This window comes from Pelobates fuscus, chromosome 1 (genome assembly GCF_036172605.1).
Source record: "Pelobates fuscus isolate aPelFus1 chromosome 1, aPelFus1.pri, whole genome shotgun sequence".
Lineage (NCBI taxonomy): Eukaryota > Metazoa > Chordata > Amphibia > Anura > Pelobatidae > Pelobates > Pelobates fuscus.
Genome location: NC_086317.1, coordinates 316,626,169 through 316,639,779, shown reverse-complemented (window position 1 = coordinate 316,639,779; position 13,611 = coordinate 316,626,169). Strand labels below are relative to the sequence as shown.

At 36.4% G+C, this 13,611-nt stretch overlaps 1 protein-coding gene across 2 annotated transcripts in view; it reads left to right on the top strand.

Annotated features, from left to right (window-relative positions):
• The window catches only part of GABRB3 (gamma-aminobutyric acid type A receptor subunit beta3), a 492,675-nt gene that overhangs the window by 199,524 nt on the left and 279,540 nt on the right, over window positions 1-13,611 (top strand). Inside the window, exon 1 of one of the 2 annotated variants that reach the window (XM_063459180.1) lies at window positions 12,183-13,330. The exons of the other annotated variant lie outside the window; for it this stretch is intronic. Within the exon in view, the coding sequence (XP_063315250.1) occupies window positions 13,230-13,330 (101 nt within the window). The 5' untranslated portion in view covers window positions 12,183-13,229. Of the gene's footprint in view, window positions 1-12,182; window positions 13,331-13,611 lie in introns of those variants that run through there. 2 annotated transcript variants of the gene reach the window in all.

Here is a 13,611-nt window from a genome sequence, read left to right as displayed (position 1 = left end):
CCTGCCTATTGAAGTCTATGGCGGTTCGCCCGGTTCGCCCGTTCACGAACATTTGCGGAAGTTCGCGTTCGCCGTTCGAGAACGGAAAATTTTATGTTCGCGACATCACTATTTACGAGTATGTATAGTTTTCTAATTCTACATTGCATAACTACTGGTAAAACGATACATATTATAGATATACATATAGCAATAATAAATGGATGAAATAAAATATTTACAATTGCTGATCCTACAGATGATTTAGAAAGTGTTTGTACTTTTAATTATCCATAAACTAAAGAATGCACACTAGAATCACTTATGAGTAAAGAATACAATTTATTATGTACATAAATAGTACCTCACAAATAATACAAAAATCAGAAAACAAAATGACAGTAGCAAGGGCAAATATAATAGCAAATAGTACAATACCAATAGAAGCTCCACACAGCCCTAGGACAGAAACACGAGGCACAAGACCCCCAACGTTTCGGCAACCAACTGCTGCCTTTATCAAGGGTAAAAATTTACTTTTACTTATGTCATTCCACCAAGAGGAACTTGAAACAACCGATTATTCATGTTCTATCAACTTTAATTTACCATTTACCATGTTTAAATTGAATTTCTGTATCTTTCAACTGTTTTTGTAACAATTGTAATAATACCTTGTTTTTCCTAATCTCATCTGCCCACTTTCTCCATTTAAACTCATTAGTTTGTGAAACATTTAATTGAATAGACATGCTATCTACTTCTTGTATAGGACTCTTCAATATATTAACCTTGTTTATGTATTACTAGTGGACCCACATTGAATCAATATAAATCTTTCAGTAATTTTTCTGAATGCGTACATTGTGAAAATGTAGCTCTTAACCTGTACACATATGTTATCTTTCTCTATGGGAGTTACAATTTCATGAGGATTTTTGTTTTAATTTTACCAGAACATTAACTTTGGTTATGAAAACATGAATAATAAATGGTTTCAACTTGGTTATTTATGCATATTATTTTGGATGCGAAATGTAGACAACTAGAAAGATCTATCTACTCAAGTACAGTTATGTTATTATAAGAAACAAAATTAGGATATTGTAATTTATAAATTAATAATTGTGTGTTACTAATAGGAATCCCTAACACCGACATTGAAAATAGTGTTTTTTGTAAATATGATCAAGGCATTCTTGTTACCTAAACTTATATACTATCTTAGGGCGATTCCCTATAGATTGGGGAAAAGTATTCTTAACCATTTTCAAATTTTGATTTCTAAATGTATTTGGGCAAATAAACCACCTAGGATAGCGTTTGACACTCTTCGAAGGAGTTATCAGAAGGGAGGAATAGCATTTCCAGATGTTGATAAAATTCATGAAGCATGTATGGCGACTCACGTTTTACAGTGGCTAGACAAGGACCAGGGAAATAAATCATGGCTTACTCTAGAACAGGAGGATAGCCCCAGATATAAATTGATTGTTCTTTTTTGGATGGGTATGTTGAATTTAGGTGAATTGGATACCAAGCATATTTCAAATAGAATTCTGATAGATATGATTAATACCTCAAAATCCTAAATAAAAAATTGAAGTTGGAAGACAAATTACTATATAGGGTTCCATTAGTGGTCCTACAACATGCAATGGATAATAAATAAAATAAATGTTCAATCTTGGACACATCTAGGCATATTGAATAGCTCTGATTTATGGGATGGATTTAAACCCATCCCATTTAAACAAATGCAAGAAAAATATAATCTTTCCCCTAGAGATCTTTTTCAATATCTAAGGATTCAAATTTTTTTACTATCTCGGACTATGCTTAAAGATCACAATGTTACAATGTTAATCCTCTTATTGCACTATATAAAAAGAAGGGAGGGATTTCTAGATTTATTAAATTGCTGGAATCAATGGAACAAGACTCTCCTTTACTCTTTTAACCATTTGTTAACCCATAAATCTGTATGATTTTGAGCAAACGCAAATACTTAGGTAAACTACCTTTGAGTTCTATAGGAGTAACACCACTTTGTAATGCTTGTGTCATCACCTTAAAATCTGTAGAATATTCAACTTGTATCTCCAAACAAGCTTTTTTTCTGTTTGATACTTTATTTCCTCCAAACCAATGTTCTAAGCCTTGTTCCATATATAATAAATGTTCCTTGCAGTGTGGAAATTTTGTTGAGATTTTCCACTGAGAAATATTAAAATGCCAAACTATTGTTGCAAATTTCCCATCTAATAACTAAGACTTTGATTGAAAATGATTCAATTGAAAGGGACTTGATAACTTAAAAACCTGATTCTTGCATTCTACCATTCTGGGAGAAAATTAAGCTTAACATCACCACATCTCTCGTGATGATTTCTTAACATTATACCACATTGATAGTGTCCACTCTCACTGTGGGTAGTATTGTCTAAATAGAAAACAAACATTTCTTCCGACCAAGCCACCTTCCCTAGTAAACGTCTGTGAATAACCATTGGCGTTGTATGTGACATACTACCCAAAAACTTTCCTTCCGTTTTCCATGTCATTACAGACTCAGGGTGTACAATTTTATGTGCACTAGTCTAAGTCTTTCCTTTCCTGATATCTACGAGACTAGACTTCACCATAATATCTGACATAACATAATCAGTTACCAGAAACATCATGTTAACTCTTATTGTTAACGATTCCCTAGATGCTCGTATTTTCCATATCCAAGGTATACCTGGAGCATTATTTTTTTAAGAGGAATTCTGGCTCTAAATGTATAAGCCAATATTGGATAGAATAAAGTATCTCACCACATCATCCTCATGTTGTTACTAAAGTTTGTGCAACCTTCACATTCATATCACCTGACCAATTAACCATTTCCTCTCCATTAACTACAATCATGATATATGCATTTTGTAATATGTTGAGTTCCCATGATCCTGTTTTTACATTATCTTGTACAAGTTAACCTTTTGTCCAACTAAATAAATCATTAGGACCTCTTGTAATGTTTAAATTAATGACACTATCTCCTGTGTTAATTCGTACATTGCATACTTGTAGATACTCATCTTTTGTCCCAAAACAAACATGACCTTTTAATACTTGTTCATTGTCTCTCTTTTTTCTAAAATTTCCCAATAAGTCATCCTTTACTTCCTGATTGAAAATTGTTTTGTTCATCTTAAATATAACTACTACAAGAACTGTAGTCATCAATGTTAGCAGGATGCTGACAAACAGCTTCTTTCTGCTACACTGTTGTCTTTGCGAACTCATCTTCTGTCACCGGACAACTTTCCTCTGTAGGTCTGCTTACAAATGATCTAAAATAAAACCAAGAAAAACAAAGCAGTATCAATATATTATCAAATTATGTTATAGATTTATAGAATTTGCACTGATCTGCATGAACCCAAAAACAATGTTGCCTCAGTTTATTCCGTAAACCATCAAGAGGTCTTTGCTTTGTACCATTGTTTGTCTCATTGTATACTTTATTTTGAAGGATCTTCCCAATTTGCCTCCCAAGGTCCAGTTTTCCTAAAAGTTTTTATCATGACCATACCTCCCTTTAAAAACTTAAAAAAATTAGGAGGTGCCATTTTGCACATACGAGTAGCTACATTCGGAAAGATTTGCTCTAAATTTTCTTCCAGCATTTGCATCCATTTGTTTTTTAGCAATCACATCTTTCTGTGGGGTAGATAAGTATGGATCATTAGGAAAATTCAACTGCATTTTCCTGCCTGTCATCAATTAAAATGGAGTGTATTGTGTAGCTGAAAACATAGTTCCTCTAATACCCAGGCGTACAACAGGAAGTGCCTGCACCCATGTGTTGCCTTTTTTCAAATAACATTTTTGAAAGTCTAGATTTCAATGTTCCATTCATAATCCCAGCAGATTGTGGATGATATGGAACATGGAATCTTTACTCTATGCCTAGAATAGCACACCGTGCTTGTAAGACTTTCCCTGTGAAATGGGTACCTCTGTCTGACTCTAATAGTCTAGGAAATCCCCATCTTGAGAAAATGTTTGTCCATAACGCTTTAGCTGTCCTTTGTGAATCATCTTTTGTTAGTGGAATTACTTCCAACCATTTAGAGAATACATCCCCAACAACCAACGCATACTTTAATCCATTCTTACCTGTTGGTAATGGCCCAATGAAATCAATTTGTAAAGTAGACCAATGACCGTTTGCAGGTGCTATACGTTGTATAGGTGTTTTTTGTCCTTTACGTCTGGGATTTATTTGTGCACATATCAAACATGATTGTACTACCTGTTGCACAGTCTTTTCCATTTTAGCCCAATAACACTTATCTCTGAGTACCTCTAACAGTTTCTGTTGTCCAATATGACCTAAAATGTCATGATTATATTGTGAAAATAACACTTTTAAAAGTTCTGGCATGACCGGACACAGTTCTCGGTTTTGGTCATGACACAAAACCCCGTTCTCATGAACAAATGGAGGTTTTATATCAGCCTGAGAAGCTGCAAGGGAAGAATCCTTTCCCTGTTCTTCTGCAAAAGATGGAGGCTGTGCCTTAGTCTTTCTAACCACTGCTACTGACATAGGCTCTGTCTGCAATGCATTTTCACCTGTTAAAGCTGATCTTTTTGTCAATTTATCAGCTATTTCATTTTCTTCACTAAGTACATCTTTACCTTTTTGGTAGGCAGGTACTTTAACTATAGCATGTAAACATGGCTCTTGAGACGCAATTTCAAATATGGTCTCTAGTGATCTTTGTGTGCTAACACTTTATTTGAAGCATCTACGAAACCTCTTCTTTTCCATATAGCTAAATGTTCTGTTAGTGATCTGACCACATATGAACTGTCACTATATATCACTAGGGGACACCCTTCTTTTTCCTCAAGTGTTAGTACTGTTTTTAATGTGTTACATGTGTTCAGTTTTAACCCAGAGTCTTGCAAAAGGAAAAATAATTAATTTAACAGAATCAGGTGTTCAGTTTCAGTCTGCATTTCATCAACATATTGTAACAAGCATGCTGGCCTAAAAAACTTAGACAAAACGTTTGCCAATGCTTGATGAAAATATGTTGGAGAACTGTGAAATCCCTGGGGTAACAAAGTAAACACATATTGCTGATTTTGAAATGTAAAAGCAAACTTGTATTGGCCACTATGCTTTTAGGGGGAAAAAAACATTACTTACATATAGTACTGAATATACTTTAGCAGTTGACATCAATCGTGACATCATATCTGGGGTTTCTGCCACCACATGCGTAGAAGGTAGTGTATTTATTTAATGTTCTTAAATCAATTGTTACTCTTTAGGACTTTTTGCCTGCTATCAATACTGGCCAAATGTTGCTGTTGCATGGGCTATTTGCTTTACTAATCACCCCTCTCTGTTCCAAATCATTAATGACACTTGCAATAGAATCAATTGAATCTCGGGGTAATCAATACTGCCTCTGTGGGAGTGGATCAGGACTTTGAATGTCAATCAACACATTTTTAAACCTCCCACATTCATTTTTACTTTATGCTTATAAATCTGGATAATTCTGCACAATCTCTTTAAGTTCAAAGTTATCGCTAGTATTAGGCCATTGCATTTCTATAGATACTACTTCTACTGGACAAACAATTCCTAGCTCCCCATGTTCAGTAGGATCCAATAGCACTGGTTTCATACCCTTAGCATCTTTCCAAATAGCTTTGCTTCCCAAATCAACAATTCAACCAGATATCATTTTTTGTTTTTAAACACTGAGGTATTTCTAAAGTAACGTTATTTACTAATGTTGCTATCGATCCTCCACCTCTGTCAAATCCTACAATTGTACATATAGGTGCACTTAGTGATAAAGGTAGTTGTAAACTTGTTATACTTAGTTGAGCTCCAGTGTCAATCAGAACTTCTGTGTCATAGCCTTTTAAAGAACATTTTATGTAGGGTCTACCACATCCATCCAAATTTAATGGAGCAAAAATTCAAGTGGACGTGGCCTGATACCTTCAGATTGTCATTGTGAATTTAAAATGTGGTCTGCCTCATTAGAAATGTTAGAAATCACACCGTCTGTCTTCTGTATTTGAATAAGCTACAATTTCTCTCACTTGCCTGAGCAGAAGAGCATTTAGAAAATCTCTATTGTTTTCTATATTAGGACTATTTTGAATAAATCCATTTGATCTGCCATGATCCCTTGATTTCCTGCAGTTTCTTTTTATATGGCCTTGCTTATTGCAATAGAAACAGACAAGACCACGTGTCAAGTTCCTTTCATAGTGTGAGTGGGGCTGTTAAAAGTTTGGACTTCTCTTCTCTTTGTCTGTGAGCCAATAGCTGCAGGAGGCAAGGGACGGGGGCTTTTCCTATACTTGGGCTGAATTTTTAACAGTTTGTTGTCTGGATTCTCTCCTAACCCTATCCAGAAATGATGCTGCATCCTCAATAGTTCGACACTGCAGTGCACATGCAATAGATGTAGGATCTAGAAATTAAATTTTTTATGAATGCATTTATCATGGATTTTGGTGTCTGATCATCAGAAATGCTCATTACCAACCTATATGCTCGTTCGAATTTCAAAAGGAAACCGAAGACATCATTTATAGTTCGTTTTAATTTTTCTAAATCCTCAATATCCACATGCTCATTTCCTGTTATTAATCTTATTAATTGTGTTAATCTATCTCGCTCATTCCTATGTATCAATTCACCATCTTCATCAGAGGGGGAACTGATAGGTGGGGTCAATCGACATGCAAAGTACATTGGCAGCCATATTTTAAACAATCTGTTCCGTTGTTCATCATTAAAATTATGTTTTGATAAATTAGACTCAAATACGTCTGCATTACCAAAGACATCCATTGATGGATTATATGGAGGAATATCTTTGGTAACTTTCAACAGCTGCTCTTGAATTTTTAACTTAAGTTTTGCAGCTTTATCGAACAATTTTCTAAGTTGCAAATCAGAGTGTAATGATATTTTTGTGACATCAACTGGCTCTGGTATCAAATTCTGATCACTCCTTGTAATCACACACAACTGTTTGGCTTCAATTCAAAGTTTACAAATCAGTTCAGATTTAAGATCCAACTGTGCTTCCAAATCACAAACATTTGCCTGAAGTCTATCACGGTTAGTACATTTAATTTCTTTTACACATACAGATTTATCTTTAATGTCTGTCTGTGTACTTTTAAAATATTGCACCTCTATGTGTTTTGTTACTTGCAATTTTGTCAGAGGCACTCCTATTCTAAGAATCATTGTGTCAAATGTCTTTTTGTTTAAAAATAACAATTTATTATCAATTGCTGTATTTGCTTGTTTACACTGCTCATACAAACTTGCCCACAATTGACTATCTGTATAGCTGCTATTATATACAAAATCAAGCTGACTTTTCTCTGCAATATCAGTAACAAAATCCATAATTACTCAACAGACAAGATAGTCTTTAATGCACGACACCGTCTGCCTTCACTCGTACTGCTGCGCACTGTGGATTTTCTTTTGGACACTTGCCAATCTCTACCACATGCTTGCTTGCAGAATACACGTTGTATCTTGTGCTGTTTTCTTTATAACGTGCTTTTCTCTGTTGTAGAATATAATCTTGGAACAGTCTTTGTGATTTGAAAAATATTTTTCTTCTTACACACACCCAGTCCTTTTCTTTTTCTGGTTGCACACACTTCAATTCAAGCTGCTTTCAGAAAGAGTAATTTGATCTGTCCTCTCTCTCTTCCTCAGTACTATCCCCCCCCCCCCCCCCCCTCTCCTTATTGAAGTGTGAAAGACAAAAAAAAACTGGCTTGGCTTTCCAATGTAATATCTGGTTTGTGTTTTCTCAGTTGAATAAGCCATATATATATATATATATATATATATATATATATATATATATATATATATATATATATATATATATATATATATATATATATATATATATATATATATATGGCTTATTCAACTGAGAAAACACAAACCAGATACAAAAAAACAGCACAAGATACAACGTGTATTCTGCAAGTAAGCATGTGGTAGAGATTGGCAAATGTCCAAAAGAAAATCCACAGTGCGCAGCAGTACGAGTGAAGGCAGTAGTTTAGATTCTGGCCATATAAGGACCCTACCCCCAATCGCCCTATACAGTACATTCCAGGGTCCCCATGGTACAGAATAGCAACACCATCTGTTCTTTTTAACCCATTACATGTCCACACCTTAATATGTATTTAAATAGGAACATATAGAATATATAATATTCTACACATGATCTGGAGGCATTTTGCCAAGACGAATGGGTAGCTATACCACCTGCAAGAATTAGGGGTCTCATAGAAAACTATTACAAAAGACTGCAAGCTGTTTTTCATGCTAAAGAGAGCACTCCACAGTAGTAAAACTAAGGATATGCAGACTTTTGAGTAGGGGTAATTTCAGTTTTTTCTTTGTTGCCATGTTTTGTTTTATTATTGTGCCATTCTGTTATAAGCTACAGTTGAATATGAATCTGATAAGAAATAAAAGAAATGTGTTTGGGCTGCTCACTCATGTTTTCTTTAAAAATGGTACATATATTACCAATTTTCCAAGGGTATGCACACTGTTGAGCACAACTGTAATTATGTGAATTATTATAATACTTATGTATATTAGTAAAGTCTACACATGTGAACTTGTGTTTTCTTTTTAGCACAATAGTACTTAGTGAGATAATATCAAACCTACTAACACATCTTTATAAGAACATGGAATGCACAATATTTTCATTAAGTTCCTTTGGTGTCGCAGTCCCCAATGACTATATACTGTATCTCTCTTTGTAAAAGTTGCTTGGACCTGTCTCCCCCATGGGGCACATCAAAGGTGTTATGTCACCTTGTTTCATAAGTGTCTCCCCACGCACTTCCGGGATGTCCCAATCAGTTTGTCTGCACAATGCACAACACTGGTAAGTTACTGCATTGCAACTTCTATATATTTGCCCTGCTTTTAGTAACATTTGATGTTTGAAACAGGTCAAAACGTTGATCACTTGTATCAATGGTTGCACATTGAATTTAATGAATCCATAATGTTTTGAACTTAAATCCTGAGAGTGCACCTCATCACATCCCCTTACCAGTCTGTGACCATGAGGGAGCATCGGCAGTGATTATCACTCAGTGAAGATGCAAAACTGCAGCTCACTCACTGTACTGAAAGTTCAGTCCCAATCAGCGAGATATTTACTCTCCCCACTGACCGCTGCAGCTGCAGTGGGTCTGAGCAGAGGGGATGCTTTAGTGGTAGCACTAACTTTAAAAAAAAATAATATTAAAGATATCAGGATTATTAGCCAACGTGAGAATTGTTGGAAATTCAAGGTCCATTTAAAATTTAAGGCCAAACTGAAAATGAGATTTATTTTTTTCCAGTTACTACTTTGACCTTAAATTTGAAATTAACTTTAATTTCAGGCAATTCACACTTTAGTAAGTAACCCTGTGTATATATACAATTTTGGGGTATGGGTACATAGACTTCGAATCCAGTATATATTATTCCATTAGTGGAGGGGTTAATAAATGCATATTGTAGCTGTTGAACAATACTTTTTTTTTTTTAACTGTTTTCACTTTGCAACTCTCTTGTTATCCACCACACTCCCAAAGGCTCAAAACCATTAAGCATTATTTGAAAATGCAACTATTCGGGAAAGAAAGTCTATTTGCTCAGCAAGACCTTGTTCCAAAAAGAGAAAACAAAATGAGTAAGTGAATGTAGGAATGGTACTCAAAATCAATCAGTTTTATCTCTGTCAATCATCTTTTTATTATTCTTTATTATTTTTTTATAACATGCCATAACGTGATGCAGTACTGTACCATGTAACAAACTCACTGATGTGTAGGCATATGGGAAAAATGACATGAAATATATCACATGGGTACTCATAGATACAAGCTGGCTTAGAAAATATGTGCTATAAATATGCATAGTGCTCTTGAGTCTCTTGTTGATATATAGAGACATGTGAATTATAATAATAATAATAATAATAATAATAATATTTCTGTTTAACATTATTACCATAAAAAGTAAAATAGTATTGCTATAAGCTTTCTAATATATTGCTCGTAGCATAACATATTTACAGATGCAACTTGTAAATCAATAAAATATATAGGTTGTTCTGGTAAACCTATAGTGATTGCATAGTAATATGTTTGAGTCTACTTCTAAAACATGACTGTTAACGCTTTAGCAACAGTGTGTCATTAATCATTACACTGACACATCGGGTTGGAAACTTGGCATTTTACTATGTCCCAGGCAATATTTAAATAAAATCAATTAAACTGCTTTATACTAAGTTTTCAAAGTTACTCTTTCTCTTGCATGTCTACTGGATATGTACCATCAGTACAATGCTTCATTGTAAGCATTGTATGAACAAATTATTGCAAGGCTGATTTCAGTACACAGACTCATTGCATTACTTGTACATTAATATGTCCCAGAAAGGCAGACAGTGCTGAGGTCAGTTATACTACATAATATAGGAAGATTAGCCACCTTCAATTAGTGAAATCCTTATTGATCTGTGCTCTGTTTGAGTCATGTGGCCCTTATTAAGTGTAATGTAGCCTGGCATCTATCCTAAGGAAGGATGTTGTCATCCTAGCAAGTTGGTAGGACCCTAGATTATTATTATTATTATTATTATATTTATACAATTTTAACATATTCCACAACTCTGTATAATAGGTGGCGTAACAAACAAGTAGGTGCATCTAAACAGGTTGGACCTAGAGGGACAGAATGCAGTGAGGGTCCTGTATAGCTTACATTCTAATGGTGCAGCATACAATACCAAGATTCATCTCTTTAGTGACATGCACTGAACTCTTATCAGTATTTTTCCCCACTTACCAGAATATTATTTGTAACAGGGTTGATTTACTAAATGTAGACCAATGGAGATTTCCCTTAGCCCACCTGTACCAGATGGCAGTAGAACTATGTTACTGCAGCTTTTGGAAGCACACACATTCAATGTGAGGAGGAATGCAGCCTAAGCTCCTGACAGACCAATAAATCAATTGCCTATCTCCCCAGTCCCATGTGAAAACTAACATTAACCCTTTAACGCATGCATAACAGTAAAAGTGAAGATCTCTCTGGCTTACAGTAAAAAATAATATTAACATATTCCTGCACAGATACCAATTAGGGTTACTCTATTGTTAATAAACCCAATAAAGGGAATATTTTCTTTAAATCTATTAACAGGAAATACATACAAAAAATAGATACATAGAAACCAGAATGTATTTTTTATTTATTTTGTGTATTATTATTTTTTTTTTATTATTTTTTTTTTTAACCAATTCAGCTATTGTAGCCTACTTTTAATTCACGTTGAAATCCAGAAAGTTAAAATCTTAGTGTATAACCCTGGACGTGTGCATTGGATATGGCATTGGTTAGTGAAGTCACCCTATACAAGTGAAACTTACAGGTCACACAGCACTACATGTGCAATTGTTTAGCACCATTGCCTGAAGGTTTTAAATGAGACCCCATGACCCAGTTAGCTCAGGTAGTTATATCCCAATGAGAAATAGTATCATACAAAGTAACACTGTTTGTGCGCTACCTATGGTCTTATGACCTCTGAAGCCATCCAGTCCAGATATACATATACACATATATATTTGGTCCCAGAAAAAAACATATAAAGTTTTTTTTGTTAAAAACTGTACTTCCATAAACCTTTTCAGTCCCAAAAATTTAAAACTTGGTGTCAATTAACCCTTTCAGTTTCAATGGTTGTTGAAATCACAGCGATTTGTGTCGAATTGTGTCGAAATATAAATTTGCTGCAAGGATTAAGTTAAGCTAAGAAACAAAGGGGGCAAAGGGGGCAATCTATAACCTGTTAGCAGACTAAACCCTCCATTTAATGGGTGCATTAGAGATGAATGGAACCCATGCTATGTGTGCAATGAATGGTTAACATTAACTATCACACAGGAATGGGGAGATCTTCAAAATCTGTGATATTCATGGACTGCATCCCTCTACAAATGCTGTTCTCACCCCCTTTAAATCAGCCCTAGAGCCCCAGCCACCCCTGCCCATGGTGCACTATTAATAGAGAGAGTGAACTGGGCTGTGCTGCCTTGCTCAGTGCTGCTGGTTGTTATATTACTTGCTGGGTCCCGGGTGCTGCTGGAGGAGGGAGGCTTTCCAGCCGTCACTCACACACGTGTTGTGCTCAGCTCCAGCACTTTGCCAGACAGAGGCAGGGAGACTTAACATGGGGATACAGGGAGCAGCACTCTGTCCAGGGTCCTGAAACTGCAGCCTCCCAGATCCGAGGCACATTCCAGCCGAGCAGGCGGCGGTGGAGAGAGGTGGGGGTTACTCGGCTTCCCTGGATGGGGGTGATCATGGGCGGTGTGTACCCGACTTCCATGGGTTCCATGAAGAATCCTATCGCAGTCCTCGGACACAGTTTTTTCTGCTGACGGTCTCTGATGTGCAGAGCTACTGTGATGCTGCAGAGCTTTGCTTCTCCAAGAGAGCTCCTTCTGAGAGCCTGGGGACCCTATTATAGTCTGTCACGCCTCGCTGTGGCTCGTTAGGCTCTAAAAACTCGCCCCGTTTTACCTGAGAGCTCCAGGCACAATGCTCCCAATCACTGATTAGCCCTCTGTAAGTTACTAGCGGCGGCAGGAGCTACACAGTAGCTGCAGGGATGAAGCAGGAGCCAAGAAGGAGCAGGGTTCTCAGCAGCAGAGCACACACAGCCTCCTGTAAAACCTGCCTTGCCAGGATTGTGCTAGAAGACCTCCAGGTCTAGGACTGAGGTGACTGGAGGGGGTCAGACGAAGATTGGATTATTTTATTGTATCACCACATTCCATACCTTTTGTGGCTGGACAGAAAGGATCACCTCTCTCGCCCTCCCCCACTCACACTGACACCCCGGTTACCCTCCTCTTCACATAACTATCTCCTCCCTCCACACATATTCACACTGCTCCCTATTCTACTGCTTGTGGGACATTAAGGAATCCCTGGGTCCAAAGCCTGATGCTGTTCCAGGTCCTTTGGGTTTATCTGTAGACTCTGACTTGGATGTAAGGGACTGCGTGGAGAACAATTGGCATCATAAAGTGTGGGCACAGTTGCTGTGTTAAACCATTTGCACCCATCACTGCTATTTCCTATGCACAGCATGCCTGGAGGCATGTGGGACACTTTGAAAATAAGGCTTTTTGGGTTGATCTCAGCTCCATTCTTGGTGGCTGTGGTCTGCTGTGCTCAGAGGTAAGTCTCTTTATTCATGCTTGTATTTCAAGAAATGCACTTAAATGGGAGATTATTTCTACTATACTACACTCAGAACGACCTGCCAAATGAAGGTACAGAACACAATATGTGGGGGTTGAAGCTAAAATAAAGGGAATATTGATAGTGTGTAAAACGGTGAAAGTGTACTTTGGATAAATAGTTTCTTGGTTACCCTATACTCTGACATATGACCTACAAAGATTTTAAATCATGGAAGCTTTGTCTTGTATTTTCTCTCCGAAATCCATTATGCTAAT